The following is a 16,227-nucleotide window of genomic DNA, read 5'->3' on the forward strand; positions in this document are numbered from 1 at the left end:
CCTATAAATTTAAACTTAATCTCAATCCTCTCTTTCTTTTGTCTAGGTCTGGTTTTATTTTTATTGGTATTGGAATTCAATCTAGCTACGCGTTTCAATCTCCCAAGTATTTTATTATTTTTAGATATAATTATAGATCCATGATTAAATCTTCGTCTTCTTATTAAATTGTCCTCGAAACTCTTTGATGTCAAAAGATCCTCTTCGCACTCAGGATTAAAGTTAACCAAAGAACATTCGAGATCGTTGTCGCAAATATCCAACACTTTTGATTTTAAATCATCAATAATATTATCACTTAACTAGAAATAATATATTGTACAAAAATTATGTCTATGTTTGTAAATTAATTAATTATTATATATATTATATTAGATAGAAATATAAATACTTACTTCACGAAAAACCGTTTCATTGTCGCATATTGTACTTCCATTGCTTTGCAATAGCACATTTCCCTCCTGAGATATCGTCTTTAATATTTGCGCTTCTATTAAAATAAACGAAATCACATAATTTCATATCAATTAGAATAATGGATAATCAATTTTCCTTGATGAATATTATATAAGTACCTGAACATTCCGGTAGATAATTGTCCTCCCATATATGATCGCTAGAATTACATTTTAACAACAACTCGTCATCGACAACATTGAAATTTGTTGGTTCGAGTGCAAAATCATAGCCTTTTTCGCAAGTTAGAGTGCATTGCATTTTACGATCGTCTGTCGAAGAACAATTTAACCGGCCATTGGTGGGTTCTGTCAAATTTTTGCATATATCTGTGAAAAAAATTATACTATAATGAATCAACAGTTTTCGAGTTACAAGCAATTAAAAAGGAAAACTTCTCGCAATAATATTTTAGTTGAAGTTAAAATATGAACAAAATTATATTATTAGTAATTTCAGATAAAATTAATGATGTTTTAATTTAAAATCTTAATTTTAAGAATATATGATAAAAAATGGAAATTTGCAAAATAATCTTAATAAATCTTTTTCGACAGTTTCGTTAAAGAAAATCGATTCCAAACTGATTAGAGAAACTATTATTAAAACAGAGATTTCTACATTATGCAGAATTCTTATTATGGCAAATATAATCATCAATCCCTCAAACAAGTTTACCTTCTACTATAATATTCAATATGCAACTCGCTCGATTGCCGTACTTGTCGGTAGCATTATAGAAAACTCTCGTTCGACCGATCGGAAAAGTATCCTCGCCAGGTTGATGGCTCTGATTAACTCGCACCGAGGTCCTCGAATTATCATAGAAGACAGGCTCATCCCATGTCACATTATTGAGACCATTATCGAGATCGGTATAGAAAGTTGGCGGATCGATGCAATTTTCGATGGTGGGCGGTTCTCGATCTACAATTATTTAAAAATATCTGATATCTTACACATATTTTTATCCGATTTTGTTGATCAATTTATTTTCTGTCTTGCAAATATATTTCTCAAGAGAGTAAATATATATTTAAATAAATATGACTTACCAAGAACTTTGACTTTAAATTTACATCTGGCCTTGTTGCCGTTTGCATCTTGCGCTATGTATACTACGATGCGTGTCCCGATTTTCACCTTCCATGGCAAGACGATGTGCGGTTTCGTCCACAAAATAGGCGACTCGTTCGCATTATCTGTCACCTCGGGTACCGTCCAATTCACGTACGCATAATTTCGACCTTTCACGGTTTCCGCAACGATGTTGGCCGGACACTTTATCAAGGGTGGTATCTTATCTATATCACGTTCGAAATTTAATTCATTACAAAACCAAGAACGAAACATTGATATTTAAATTTGATGATTTAAATTTGATTGATATTTAATCTCTAGATAATTTGTAATTGTACAAAGAAAAGAAAATATAGATGAAAAATTTATGTTTTACGATGAAATCATTTTTAATCTTGATTTGTAATTGACTGACCAACGCATCGATTAACGCTGTGACGTTGGGACCAGATTCCTGTACGTCCGCTGCACAATCTACTAGAGGGTCCTTCCAGGGTGAAACCCCTGTCGCAAGTAATTGTGCAATTGATGGCAAAGGACACCTTCGCTGGACCGGTACAGATTTCCGGGATAATGTTTCCATTCGCGATTCGAAGCAGAGGTTCGCATTTCACAGCTATCAAAGAGACAATACTTTCATTAATATCAATGTATCTTCTATTACAAACTAATGTCGAAGTTCCGTCATTTTTACCCTTGCACGTGACTTTCAGACCGTCCCACCGGGACAAGGGTAGACAGTTACGCACTTTGCTGCCGCGAAGCTGATAACCGACATCACATTTGAACTGACAACGCGTGTCGATCGGATAAACGGTAGAGTCTTCTTCGAATTGATGCTGATAATCCTCGTCATGTTCGCACTTCATATGGCCATGCGCAGGTGCACGTAGAGCCGGACACGTCTTTACTGCAAAAAAATGTATTAATTATAATATAATCATGATACGGAATTTCTTATCTCCCATTCTATGTAACACAATAATTAAATTATAATAATTAATTACATTATTACATGAATTATAGTATAATGAATTAATATTAATAATTGGATTAATTAAATAATTAATATTAATGTTAATTAATTACACTATAATTCATGCAATTCATAAGAATTTATGAGAAATTGCTCATAAGAGCCAATTTTTGAAGAATTTTTCTATTTACTCAACATTATCGAATTTGGTGTTAAAATGTTAAAATCCTTCATTTCTTTTTTCATATTTTTTACGTAAACGAAAAATTTACATAAACACTGCGGTTCGTTGCCGGACCAAGAGCCATCCTTTCCGCAAAGGCGAATGCTGTCTCCCGTGAGATGGAAGCCGATCCTGCATCTTATGCCACACGCCTCATGCACCACGTTGCTGCAAGCGCTCGCCTTTACTAGATAGCCGTTTTCAGGAACTCGTAGTTTCGGACACGTTATAGCTGGAAAATACATCTACTGTATATATTACTTACTTCTATAAAATGTTTGCGAATAATTTCACATTGTATTTGTGTTGACAACCACAAAATGTCTTCCTTTTTAATCGGATCTATTTATCAACCGCAAAATTTAATATTCCTTATTTTTTATTATCACATTTATTAAATATTTTATGGATATACGTGGTCAGAAGGTTCGCGATTTCGTCGCGGTATTTCGAGATTTGTCTGAAGATTTAAAGAGAGCGCGATCGATACAGATAAAATGGTTTTCGAAGTACGAGCCGTTATTGAAAGAATACGAGTGAGTGCGCGTTTATTAAAAATGTAAATGTACAATTTTATATTATATAATGTTAATATTAAATGATACCGAATTATTTTGAAGAAAACTACAACAGGAACTGAATAAATTATATAAAGAGAGAATCAAGGATGCCATAATCAAGGATGATGCGGTTATCGAAAAAGAGAGAACGTGTTTGCCGATACCGATTACAACTAGCGGCGAAGTACATTGATTAATTAATAATTATATTGATACGAATATTCTAAATTAATAATTTTTATTTTTTAATTTAATTTTCTCTTACTTATTCTACTAAATGTTATACATATTTTTTACACATTTTTATATGTAATTCGATATACTGAGAAATAATATATATCGCGTAGTACGGTTGGCTTGCGTCGAAACCCGAGTTTCGCCTGGAGAAATACGGCTCGGACATTGTAAATTATCCTGCCCCTTTCAAAGATATAACTCTTATTTCGGGAAATATACCGACACTTGCGGTAGGCAAGGGTTTCGTTTGAAATCAAAAGAAAAAATTTCAACTTTGTTGTTACAGAGCAATTCATTTGAAGGTGTGTTGAATTCAGCGATTTCTTTTTATCTCTTGTAAAATTATTAATTGTCAGTCTAATTGATGATCTAAATGATGATTAGATTTATCGAATGCATACGCTATTACCCTCGCATTTGTAATCGTCTGTGGTAAATCCAAAGGCACACACGCAGTCGAATATCGAGGTCGCAGGAATCTTGATTGTAACGTGATTCGTATCCGGGCAGGGAACGCATACAGAGGTGAAATCCCCGGAAGCGTTTGCAGAAGCATACGTTCCGTTCGGACAAGCTATCACAAGGGCACACAAAAGAGAAAATTTCGAAAACTTTATAATTAAGAATCGAAACTGATACATTAATTGTATAGAAAAGTAATTAAATATATAATAATCAGAAAAGTTAAATATGTTGAATAAGTCAAAAAAATAAATTTGAAACGCATCTTCTCTTTTTTTTCACCTACGTTGGCAAAAACCTTTCAGACCGGAACCGTAGTAACCGGACGGACAGATACAGACGTAACGTCCGGTTGCGGTACCGCAGGTACAAGTCGCCAAATTGTCGCAGCAGGTTCGATTAGCATCCGAACAGAGGCTGTTGCAATCGGTTGATAGAGTCACGGGCACGTACTGTCCGGTTTTCAAATCTAATCACATTTTAATTTAGATATATTATATTTGATAAATTTTTAATATAAATATATTTAAAGTAATTAAAAGTTTATTTTAAGTAAATTATAAACATTTTAATTTTTAAATATACTTTTCTATCTTAAAATTGATCTTTATATTTTATATATATCAAGTATTTATATAATAAAATATTTTATACATAAAGATATGTGTAATTTTCAAAGGATGGTCAGTTACAAGATGCGCACCCCGATGCAGGGCGCGTCGCGCCAAAGCCTCGAACTCGGCGAAACTGTCGAGGAGATAGCTATGCGTGTATCCGGGTGGACTGGCGATGTCGTGCAGCTCCTCTACGTTTCCCGTACGGATGCCGAACGTGAACACGGTCGCGCCCGTGTTCTTCAAGAGATCGGCGGCGGGTCGCGGATCGCCGCCGTTGCTGAAGCCGTCGGTTATCAGAAACACCACCTTGTTCGCCTTTTCGCGACTCTTCTCGAGGATCGTCTTGAAATAGAAAAAGCAACTAGTAATCTCCGAATTCGAGCGAATTTTTTTTCTATAATTTCAATAAATAGCAGTAATTAATTATTATGTTTTCGTCCTATTTCAATGGCAGCAATTTTTCCCGGGTGGAAATACAAAACACTTACCAGCGCCTCGAGAAGAGCGCCACGTGTATAAGTTCCCCCGCCGCTGTAAGTGATATTGCCGAACTGCTTGTTCAGCAAGTAACACTTGTGATCGTTCGATCCATGTCGCGAGATCTGATCGATGTTACGATATACGTTGCCTCTGCCGCCGAAAGTGACCACCGCGACCCGGGTGGTCGTCTCATCCACCGTAAAGTCCGACAGGAGCTTCGTCACGAAATTTAACTCGCTGCGGAAGTTCTTGGAGCCGATCGAGTCGGACGCGTCCACCAGAAACACCAGTTCCACCTGGACGACATGCGATTCGGACAAAATCATTCGATCGGACGATCCCGTTCGAGGAAATGAATTCGAGGAGCTCGATTAGACAATCAATCTCTGCTCGCATCTTTTTTAAATGCGTTTTATTTAAAGAAAAAAGGAGAAAGAGAGGTATTATTCTATCTTTGGGTCTACCTGATTGGTCTCGTTGCGCAATCGATCTATGTGCATCTTCAAGAGATGAGACAGGATATCGGTCTTACTTTTCAGCATCCTATCGGCGTCATTCAGGTTCTCGTACCAATAACGTCGATCTCCGTTGGCCTTTCGACCGAAATTTAGGAACGTCGATGTTACATTGTCTGTACCGATCTCATTGTTCGATTGTCCTCCGTTGAGGACATTATCGGCGCACTTTGCGAGATTTAATAATAGAGAAAGTACTCCGATTATCAATGTCAAAATTTTAAAAAATCCCATTGCTGCGGGCTCCATAAATCGTTATCGTCTTAATAATAATTTTTCATGAATGCGCTGAATCCAAACAAGACTATTTCGAGACTATTTTATTATTACAATTTTTCTAAACATACAAGTTAAAAAATCGTACATTTTTGCTCTTCTTCTCGTGTATCTAACAGAAATGATCTTTAGCGATTGTTTCAGGGATCAAACACGACACTTTTACGACCACAAGCGAAAAGAAAATTCAGATGTAACGAGAACGTGAAGTCGAGAGTTTATCGTTAATTACGTTAATTATTCGTGTGCACTTGATTACGAAAAGTTGAGACGAACGCATGCCGGTCGCACATAAGAGAGACGAGGCTCTACTGAGAAAGTGGCAGAAAATCGCGTTAAAAGAGCACGACGCGAACGAAGACAAGAGAGAACAAGGGAGCCTCTGTTCGGTCGAGTTTCTTGAGTTGGCGAGCGCGTATTTGTGTCTGCAGTCAACAATTTGTCTCGTCGAATACAATTTGATTAGCGCAAATAAATTCAGCGTCGATTTTTATTATGATATATCGGCATTATATAAAATTATCCCAGCTTCAATCCTTTGCGTCTGAAAAAAATACGCACAATGTATTCAATATTTATGCGTTCGCGTTATCGCGCTGAGATAGCGCATTTTTTGTGTTCGACGTAATATGTGAATCTATAAATAAAATGGATCAAAAAATAGTTTGTAGCCGACTGATTTATACAAAAAAAACGAAACCGGTCAACTTTGTTTTCGAGAAAAATATGTGATTATGATAAATTCAGTCGAGTTTACCTCTTCATCTTTAACTTCGAAAATTGTAATAAAGCCAATATATCGTTTTAAGGATTTTTATTATTTTTTTTAATTGTATCTATTTATTTATTTATTAAATTTGAATGAATACTGTATCATCATTAGTCTTTTTTGAAAACAAAATTGACCTTTTCGCACACATCAATTAATTATAAAATAATGTTTTATTGTCACCCAATATCAATATAATGCGGAGAGTATGCAAAGTAAAAACAAAACAAAAATTCGCCCTGTGAGATAATTAACTATTCTGTTAACTACTAGACTCTGTTACGCGATGTTTCCATCGTAAGAGTCATGTTTATGTCGCTCGTGGAAGGGATGAGTATAACATATATGACATGAGAGGATTGCTAGATAGTTTCCACTTGACCCTCGTACGTGTCACATGAATGTGACATGTCGAACAATTTTTGTGCTTTATTAACGTGGGATATCGTTCACTTATACATATACCGTCTAAACGAAATTTATTATCTCATTATATATTGCCTACTGCATACACGTTATAAAATCTCTTCATCACAGCCAGAGAAAAATATATCACTTGATTTGGTTCAATTATGATCTCCAAAGTTAAAATCAAATAATGATTTATTAAAATTTAAATTACTATGCGTGCAAGAGCCAGTCAGTGTATCAGTCATGTTAGCCGCGAAGATATTCTTAGTGACCGTAGTCCTCGTCATGAGTTTCGCATCGGAAGAGACAAACTACTCGCGTCTTTTGCGCGTACTTCGACTAAGTGATCATCGATCATCCGACACGAGGAAACGGCGAGGAGACGAAATCAATTACTTCGAGCAATGCAGTTTCGTGAGCATGTGGAAAGGACAACTTGGCCACGTGAGCGTGTTGGCTTTCTTGGATCCTGCCTGGCAGTACAGCTTCAGACAGGCCGTCATGTGAGTTGCAAGACTTCATAAACGAGAGAAACCTCAACGCAATTTTTCCCTACACTAATCCATCAATTTAGGCTGGAGCTATTGAGCTTACGCTTGCGGAAATCCAGTTTCCCGGATATCCAGTTTTTCGTGATAACACCGCCGCCTGATTTGACGGAAGACAAGACCGAGGACGACTACGAGATCGAAGTGTGGCGGAAAATAACAGCGACGTACGAAATGGAGGAGTCCGTGAACACCAATCTCTTCTTCAAGGATAGCGAGCCGGAAATAATTTTTATTCAAGATGACCCGCAATTTCGAATATGGGAGAGATTTCGGGCATCAAAGGATCAAGTGGTCGTCATCGATCGGTGAGTGAGACTCGAAGACCAATTGCTTCTTTCATTATGTTTATTACGTAACGTTTTTCCTAATTTGAGAATAAAAGCGCTGTTTCAAGAAATTATATAATTATCTCGATTTTAACTGATTTTAAACAAATTTTAAATACACGATTAAAAGGTCTAAATACACATTACCAAAATGATTTTAGATGCGGGCAATTAACGTATCAGGTAATGGTGCCGTGGAGTATCTTATATTTTCCTTATGTGAAAGCGGCTATTCTGTCCACCCATCAAGAGGACCCGTGCGGTGGATGTGATGTGAGTGCATTTTTTAAACACATTTATCACAATCTTCCATGATAATTTAGAATGTTACACACTTATTCGCGTATAACACGAGTTACTATGAATCGTTTTGAAATATAATTATTAAATATAATTAATGAAATATAATTAATTTAGCCCACCATGTATCAAGACCCAGATTACGAAGAGTATTCCCCAAATTTAAGAAGCACCACTAAAGGAACGGATCCGCATGAAACCGATAAGATTAACGCCGAGCTAATCTGGACCACCGAACGGTCTTCGGGAAACGGCAGCGTACATCTCGAGGAGTCACTAAAAGAGGAGCACGAGACAAATATTGTACCTCCTGTTATCTCCGACAAAATAACACACGATAGCGATGACCTTCCGAATTTTTCTAATATGACGGAATCCTCGGTGATGTCTGAAACTACTTATCGATACGATAATGGTACGACTGCGTTTTCTCCTAACGAGAATAATCCAAATGAGACGCGGAGACGAGAAGATTTGGAAAATGCCACAGCCTCCGATGTAACAGAAGAGCTACAGCAGGACGTTCCTCTGAGACGAGATGAATCTACGTCGATGAGCGATAATTCTATCAGCGGGAATGCGACCCATCGTGCCTTATCGTCGAATGAATCAACAACTAGCGAAAAAAACGAGTTCATTTCCACGACAACCATTTCAGAGACTGCCGAAGATGACGAGATTCGAGATAACGACGAAGATGCGGGTGGTCTGATCGATGAAAACGAGGAAAATGATTCAATCGGTAATAATAATGTTCTCGATAATTGTTCAGCCATAAGCTGATGATCGTTATTTAATTTGACAAATTATTTCACAGGTAAACATATTGGAGAAACGGAGGAAAGCACGTTAGCGTTACACGTAATTATGCGTGCGCCACACGTGCACAGAAATGGGAGAAATACGGAAAAGCACACGCATTTAATACTGAAGATCGGCAATCCCGATTTTCACGGGCATCTGGACAATTTTAAGGACATGGATCTTCAAGTCGCAAGCTCCGAAAAAAATGATTCGAAGGCCATCGAAGCGAATCAAGAAAACGCCGATCGGACTTATGTATTCGATCAGGATGAAAGCCCGGGATTGTACGGGGAAATAGCGGACTATTGGAGAGAAGATAACGATGACACTAATAAAAATGAGTCTCCTAACAGTGCTGCTTATAGTGATTCTACGGTAATGATCCCTGCAAAAGATTGTATTTACAGCACACGTACACGCAATAGAATTGGGATAACTTTATTTTTGCATTATGGAGGAAAAATGAAGAATTTCTGAATATAGTAGATTTTCCTGTAACTTTGCTATTTTTAACTTTGATATTTCTTTTGTACTCTTGGAGATAGCACGACGTTATTGTGCACAAAAATGCATATGAAATATCGCAAAAATTCCGAAGATCTACACTGCATATTTATTTATATATTTTATTATAAATCGTTTTAGTGCAACATATCATTAATAGTCATGTTTGACAGTACATTCGTTAACTTAACATCGATTTTATATTTAATTTGCAGATAAGCTATAACGAAAAACATCATATTAATATCAGCGGCGATGCAACGACTCCTTCAAAGTCATCAGAGATAGACGAAAATTATTCAACGGCAAGTATTACAATAAACGCGTATATTAATAACTCTACTAATTCACAAAATACAGTCAGATTAGACAAAATTGATTCTTCAATTAATACAAGTAATGAGATCAATAAGAAAGAAGAGACGCGAAGTAATGTAATTAAACATTACAATAAACTTTTAAATTGGATTGATTATAGATTAAAAATGCGATAAATCTTTGCATTCATTTAAAAACATTATCTGATTAATGAAGATGTATCCATTATATCACTTTTATTTTGGTCGATGTATCAGATATCACATTTAAACAAATATAAATGTATATATAAATTTATGTACCTTTGTTAGAGTAAATAGTTTGAAAAATAATTTCTATAGGAATTATATATATAATTAAATATATGATAGGTTGGGCGAGTACACAACGATATGAAATAACGGATACATAGAAAATAAAAAAAAATTTCACATTTAACAATTTCTGTTAATGTATATTTTATATTTACCAAATTAAATATTTTTGCAAAAAAGTTAAATGTTTAATTCGTGAAATCGATTTACCTTATATTACAAATGAAAAATGTAGATTACTCCTTAACAAAATGATCAATTTTGTCACTTTATTCAAGGTTCATCTAAATCATCAGAATCAAGACTGCTACTACTGCTAGTAGTACTGCTACTTGATGTAGTACTGCTTTCAGAATCTGTTTCAGAATCTGTATCGCTGCTATTCGTTGAACTTGTATTGTTCAATAACCTGCATTCAAATATATAGTGATTAAAGAAATAAGAATTGCTAGAATAATTAATATTATTAAAAAATTTTACTTTTCAATCATATGCATATATAATTGGATCTAAGTTTTAAAAATATTTAGATTTTTATTTTTATGGATATTGGAGCAATGATTTCATATTTCATGTTAAGCATTAGTTATTTAGTTGTTATATATAATCAAAAAAATTGCGCATCATATACTTTATGGAGCTAATGTAAATTAAATGTGAATATGATGTGATATATATATGTGTGTGTATATAGATGAATATTAAAAATACATGAAGAATAATACAAATGTTAGGCACACATATATGTTAAAAACAGTTGTATTAACGATTAAACCAAATATATAAAATACTTACAAATGCTTAAAAAATTGTTTGTTAACATGATATATATTCTTTGGCCTTTAAAATAAAATTATAGACTATATAAAATACGAAGATAAAATTCAAAAAATTTTATAAAACTCTCTACTCACTTTTCTTTCTCAGAATCATTCAAACACAATTCATCAATTTGTCCAACCATCTCATGAACAGCATTTTCTATAACTAATCCTTCTTCTTGAACAGAATAAGCTGCCACTTCCAATTCTACTAAATCTAATCCCATATTTGCTTTACTTGGATGAATCTTTATAATAAAAAATTTACATATAAATAAATGAAAATTTACATATAAAGAAAAAATAGAAAAGTGCTCTCTAAATAAATATATTTTGCAAATATATATTTTTTTTAAACTTACATCCTTTAACATAGAATGAAGCGATTCTATTAAAGATTCTGGAGATGCTTGTAACCAAATCAAGAAATCTTTTATATACAATTGATTTAATATGTATCGTGGTTCATACGAATTGTTAAACAGGCTATGTATCTCGCAGAAGACTTTAATAATGTATTTTTTTCCTGCACACATAAAAATATTTAAAATAGTAAAAACTCGTCAAGAAGAATTCATATTTCAATTTATACTGACCTAATGTTATGACTTTTTTAACATCTTCAAAAACTTTCATAGAAAGGTTCCAATTTCTGTAAAGTGGGTAACAAAGTGATCTTCGAAAGCAAGCAATAATAATTTCATCCACAGAAGTAAAATTCTGAAAAGAAATTTTTATAAATTAGTCTTTTACATATCTTCTCACAATAGAAACATATTTACCGATTAATAAACATACTCGGAACCAACATAATGTAGAGCTTAGTTTATTAATGGTCCAGCTGCTTTCTACAGTATTTTCTCCTAATGTTGTTCGATGGTTGTAACAACTGGCATATAAAATATCAATAAGATTTAAAGATAATTTTTTAATATCTTCAGCATCTAATAAATATTCCTTATTTGGAAGTTCTTTTAATAAATCAATCTCAGCTTCACTAAATGTGACTTTCTCTTTCTCTAGCCCTATTATGTCCCAATCCGCCGTATACGTTATATATGATTCGATGCATTCTGGCTCCATAAGATCTGCCATATAATGTTCTTCATTGAAATCTGTCAATTCGCGTTTTTCTTGCAAACTTTTTCTTTCTGTTTCAGGAGTTGTATCAGGGTTAGGAAGATCTATTATTTCCTTAATCCATGCTGTCTTTAAATTTACAGGAAAATATATATTATTATTATATAATATAATCAATATATATATATATATATATATATATATATTTTATTGATATATATATATATATATATATATATATATATATATATCAATAAAAAAATCTTTGGAAAATTGATATCTTATATACTTATAATGAAAGGATTAACAATAAATTTTTTACAAGAGATAAAATATTATAGAAGTATACCTCGAAAGCAGTTAAAGCTCCAGATATTTTGTTTGCAAAACCATACTTTGGAGAGTTTATAAGAATTGTGACATTTTCTGATGGATTATTCTGAGGTATAAACCAGTTATCTTTAGAATCATCGTTATTTGTAACATCATTATCATTTAAACTGTCGTCAATGTTTGCTGAATTTGCAGATGGATTACCTAAAATTAAGTAAGAAAAAGATACATCACTAATGTTATATATGTTATATGTGCCATATTATATATACATATATAAAATACAAAAATATATTTTTATATCATGTTTATATAACTTACCAATTACTTCAATATTAGGAATAACAGTACTTTTCTTTTTTGGTGGCGCTAAAAGAACAGTTATCATATCCAAGTTTTCAAAGTGTTCTCCTTTATTCACTTTGGAGAAGTGTAAAATAAAATCACCCTTTTCATAATCATAAGAACCAGAAGACGAATTATCCTCCTCTATTTCACCTGGTAACTGTAATCTACAAAAATCATTCAGTATATCCTATAATGTACAGAAATCAAGAAACACGTATGTGTTTTAATTCGCGCAATTACCTCAAGTAATACGGAGTAGCATAAAACCTGACATCTGTTTCATCAACGTATACCTCGGCATCTTTTATATTGGCGTACGGAGCGTGTATTGTTATCACGACTTCTGCGTCAGTTTGCGTAATTTCAAAGCGCGGGGTCAACATTTTGCGATGCTCTCATGAATACAATTTTCTAACAAAGCTTACGCGAAAGAACTCTCAGCATGTATTTTTCCCAACTGATAACCCAACCTAATCTAATCTAACCTCTTCTGTTACTATACAAGGATGCATTTAAAAATCCTACCCATGGGGTCTGTTCTTTTTAGCTGCACTGCTGCACTAGTGCAATAAGTTGGAAAGAGACAAACATACTTTCTTTCACTCTAACTAATTGCATTAGTGCAGCAGTGCAGCTAAAAAGAACAGGTCCATTGGATAGAGTAGCGTGTAATTGGCCAATCAGGAGAAAAGGAGTAGAGATTTCTTTGTCTCGATTGGTCAATTCAACGCCACTGGTGGCACCCGATTGATCACGTCGCCAATTGGCCAATTCAAAATAGAACTCTCTGATTGGTCAATCGTTGCTAGTTACCCTAGGCACAGATTGATATAATTGGCTGTGGCAATCGCAACGTGGTCAAACGGGACGCTCCCTCCAATAACATAACCTATTCAAGTACTTCGTTTTCTTTCTCTCCAACGCCCAAGGTTCTAGCGCATCATCTGGATTTTTTTCTCTAGCCATAACAGCGCGAAAAGATAGTTATTAGAAGTAGACGAAAATTCGGCGAAGTAAAACAAAGCACAGTGACATTTATTATCTATTATATAATTTTTCTTTTCAATAAAATGCCGACTGTTTCACATTTGCATAAGTGGGCTCTAGGGTTAGGCGCAGTAAGCGGCGCAATATTTTATTATTATAATTCACACGATAGTACGGATTCCTGGCGAGTGCACAACTCGTGGACGACGAATTATACACCCTCGGTGAAGTGGGATCACAATTGGGATAGGTGAATTATTTTTTTGTTAATTTTATTGTATTGTTAAGAGAAAGCGAATTGTGTATTTCTAATTTTTTATTACATTTGCAGGAGAGACCCAAAGAGCTTGGTGAAGCCAATACAAATAAACAGTGAAAACGATGAGAATAAGTACAATGAAAAGTATGAGACGAAGAAAGCAAAGGCTGTGCGACATATACTTTTGATTCGGCATGGACAATATCATATGGATGGAAAGACAGATGCTGAAAAAGTGCTAACCGAACTTGGTATGCTGTAGCAAGCTTTTGTATGATCAATAGTGAAAAAGTTTGAATAACACATTAAGGTAGCATAAAGGTGTTTCAATTTGGAAGTGAGTTATTTTAATTCTTGATTCACAGAGTTATATGTCATTGTCTTTGTTAATATTATTATTGAATTCTATTTTTAATATGCTGTGTATATTGAAATCTTTAATTTGAAGCATGTAAAATGTTTTTCTTAATTCTTTAATGTTGCTTATTTGATAGATTAAATATATTTATTTTATACTGATAGAACTTTACTACTTAGATAAGTGTCCAAGTCTTTAAGAACTTGCAATAATTTGTTATCATAACCAAAATTATACAATTTGTGTGTGTGAAAAATATATTTTATATAAATTCTGCTATTATATATTCTTTAGATGTACTACTAGGATATAACACACATGCGCTTCTTCTATATATTTATATCTTCCATGATGTCATATTAGAAGATGGTTAATAAGTTATTTTGCGAAAAGTATGTAATAATTTGCAATACAGCATGTTTTGTTCCATCACGTATCAATAATTCACATTTTACATTTTACAACTAACATTAAAAAAGAAGAGAAATAGTCTTAACATTAAAAAAAAGAGAGATACTTTTAACCCTCATATTTTTGCTAGTGTGTTTGTTGTTTTTTAAAGAGATTTGCAACTTCTAACACAAATTATTGTATATCTGGGGCATTCTATTTAAATTCCTGCTTTATTTCCTCTAATTTTTTACACTTATAAATATAAAATATATAATTATAATATATGTATAAATATATACTATATACATACACATATTGAATTCTATTCTAATTGAAATGAATGCAATTGTTTTTGGGTCATATGATTTCAATTTCAAAATTAAAAAAGGATTCAATGAGAACAATGAATCATTTATGAGAAATTGCATCTGTTTTATTATTAAAGGCAGAAAACAAGCTGAAGCAACAGGAAAAAGGCTAGCAGAATTAAATCTACCTTACTCATTGATAGTAAGATCTACAATGGCACGTGCTCTAGAAACATCTAAAATTATAGAAAAGAGTCTTATAGATGTGCCAGTTGAAGATGATAGCATGTTAATGGAAGGTGCGCCTATACCTCCAGAGCCGCCTATTGGTCAATGGAGATCAGAAAAACATGTGAGCGAAATATAATTAATTATTTGTATTATTGAATATGTTAAAAGATTCAAGTAAAATTTAGGGCACTATAGCTATGTTCCAGTTCTTTCAGGATGGGCCCAGAATAGAAGCAGCATTTAGAAAGTATTTTCACCGTGCAGATCCCAGTCAAGAGCATGATTCTTACACTATTCTTGTATGCCATGCAAATGTTATCAGATATTTTGTATGTCGGTAAGATTGTTTTTTATTTTAATTTAATAATATCAATTCAATAATTCTTTCTTGTATATATATATTCAAAATATTTTTTCTTTCTTTTTAAAGAGCATTGCAATTTCCACCAGAAGCATGGCTACGAATATCCTTGAAACATGCAAGCATTACTTGGCTCTGCATTCTTCCCAGTGGTAGAGTTACACTTTTTTGTCTGGGTGATACAGGACACATGTTACCACAAAATGTAACATCTTCTTAAAGGTATGACATTTATAGATGTCATATGTAAATCATATCATATATAAATAAATAATAAATATCAAGACTATTGACAAGCATGTATATATACATATGTGCATCAAGACTGCATTTTACAATACGTACAATTTTATGTATTTATCTATAATTTTTTCTTAGCAGAAATAACTCATTCTTTGTTATAATTCTATTACATTAAATAACTGTTTTCTCACTGTGATCATATTGAATTATAATTTATAGTATATTTATTAATTTGTACTCTAATATATATAATGCAAAAGTGCTTTTGTTAAGTGCATTTAATAAAAATCATTTTAATATATTATGCAAGAAAAAGATCACATGAT

General features: G+C 33.4%; 5 protein-coding genes across 9 annotated transcripts in view; 3 read left to right on the forward strand and 2 right to left on the reverse strand.

Annotated features, from left to right (window-relative positions):
* LOC145959726 (sushi, von Willebrand factor type A, EGF and pentraxin domain-containing protein 1) overlaps window positions 1-5,861 on the reverse strand; it is a gene marked incomplete at its 5' end in the record, with an annotated part of 12,853 nt that extends 6,992 nt beyond the window's left edge. The window contains 13 exons of the mRNA XM_083078846.1: window positions 2-302; window positions 396-490; window positions 576-785; window positions 1,135-1,383; window positions 1,512-1,760; window positions 1,952-2,152; window positions 2,231-2,446; window positions 2,785-2,967; window positions 3,942-4,106; window positions 4,281-4,463; window positions 4,698-4,953; window positions 5,100-5,387; window positions 5,556-5,861. Coding sequence (XP_082934972.1) covers window positions 2-302; window positions 396-490; window positions 576-785; window positions 1,135-1,383; window positions 1,512-1,760; window positions 1,952-2,152; window positions 2,231-2,446; window positions 2,785-2,967; window positions 3,942-4,106; window positions 4,281-4,463; window positions 4,698-4,953; window positions 5,100-5,387; window positions 5,556-5,861 — 2,902 coding nt within the window. The remainder of the gene's footprint in view (window position 1; window positions 303-395; window positions 491-575; window positions 786-1,134; window positions 1,384-1,511; window positions 1,761-1,951; window positions 2,153-2,230; window positions 2,447-2,784; window positions 2,968-3,941; window positions 4,107-4,280; window positions 4,464-4,697; window positions 4,954-5,099; window positions 5,388-5,555) is intronic.
* On the forward strand, window positions 3,030-4,221 carry LOC145959722 (uncharacterized). Of its 2 annotated transcripts, none has more exons than XM_083078843.1 (4): window positions 3,030-3,271; window positions 3,356-3,479; window positions 3,643-3,834; window positions 3,917-4,221. In XM_083078843.1, the coding sequence occupies exons 1-3, from the start codon at window positions 3,141-3,143 to the stop codon at window positions 3,781-3,783; spliced, it is 396 nt and encodes a 131-aa protein (XP_082934969.1). In that variant the 5' UTR covers window positions 3,030-3,140; the 3' UTR covers window positions 3,784-3,834; window positions 3,917-4,221. The 2 variants fall into 2 exon arrangements, with proteins under 2 accessions (XP_082934969.1, XP_082934970.1); XM_083078844.1 differs by having other exon boundaries at window positions 3,031-3,271; window positions 3,977-4,221.
* LOC145959714 (protein SHQ1 homolog) lies at window positions 5,858-13,251 on the reverse strand. 3 transcript variants are annotated; one of them, XR_014435141.1, is made up of 10 exons: window positions 13,002-13,251; window positions 12,735-12,925; window positions 12,430-12,617; window positions 11,799-12,209; window positions 11,597-11,720; window positions 11,363-11,526; window positions 11,094-11,248; window positions 10,975-11,019; window positions 10,390-10,588; window positions 5,858-6,426 (listed from the first exon to the last, which is right to left on the reverse strand). XR_014435141.1 is itself a non-coding variant. In XM_083078827.1 (9 exons), the coding sequence occupies exons 1-9, from the start codon at window positions 13,142-13,144 to the stop codon at window positions 10,453-10,455; spliced, it is 1,557 nt and encodes a 518-aa protein (XP_082934953.1). In that variant the 5' UTR covers window positions 13,145-13,251; the 3' UTR covers window positions 6,806-10,452. The 3 variants fall into 3 exon arrangements, 2 of the variants coding, with proteins under 2 accessions (XP_082934953.1, XP_082934954.1); XM_083078827.1 differs by lacking the exon at window positions 5,858-6,426 and having other exon boundaries at window positions 6,806-10,588; XM_083078828.1 differs by lacking the exons at window positions 5,858-6,426; window positions 10,975-11,019 and having other exon boundaries at window positions 6,806-10,588.
* On the forward strand, window positions 7,009-10,963 carry LOC145959712 (uncharacterized). The gene is made up of 6 exons (XM_083078825.1): window positions 7,009-7,565; window positions 7,637-7,918; window positions 8,101-8,212; window positions 8,357-8,981; window positions 9,057-9,418; window positions 9,763-10,963. Exons 1-6 carry the CDS (start codon window positions 7,306-7,308, stop codon window positions 10,039-10,041), a joined length of 1,920 nt encoding a protein of 639 aa, XP_082934951.1. The 5' UTR covers window positions 7,009-7,305; the 3' UTR covers window positions 10,042-10,963.
* Window positions 13,252-13,650: 399 nt separating the features above from the next.
* LOC145959719 (serine/threonine-protein phosphatase Pgam5, mitochondrial-like) lies at window positions 13,651-15,947 on the forward strand. 2 transcript variants are annotated; one of them, XM_083078836.1, is made up of 5 exons: window positions 13,651-13,998; window positions 14,080-14,258; window positions 15,204-15,418; window positions 15,513-15,634; window positions 15,728-15,947. In XM_083078836.1, exons 1-5 carry the CDS (start codon window positions 13,832-13,834, stop codon window positions 15,876-15,878), a joined length of 834 nt encoding a protein of 277 aa, XP_082934962.1. In that variant the 5' UTR covers window positions 13,651-13,831; the 3' UTR covers window positions 15,879-15,947. The 2 variants fall into 2 exon arrangements, with proteins under 2 accessions (XP_082934962.1, XP_082934961.1); XM_083078835.1 differs by having other exon boundaries at window positions 13,652-13,998; window positions 15,504-15,634.
* The last annotated feature ends 280 nt before the right edge of the window (window positions 15,948-16,227 follow it).

Source organism: Camponotus vicinus, unplaced genomic scaffold, assembly GCF_025532165.1.
Source record: "Camponotus vicinus isolate PSW18456_S1 unplaced genomic scaffold, iyCamVici1.0 SCAF_1, whole genome shotgun sequence".
Classification (NCBI taxonomy): domain Eukaryota; kingdom Metazoa; phylum Arthropoda; class Insecta; order Hymenoptera; family Formicidae; genus Camponotus; species Camponotus vicinus.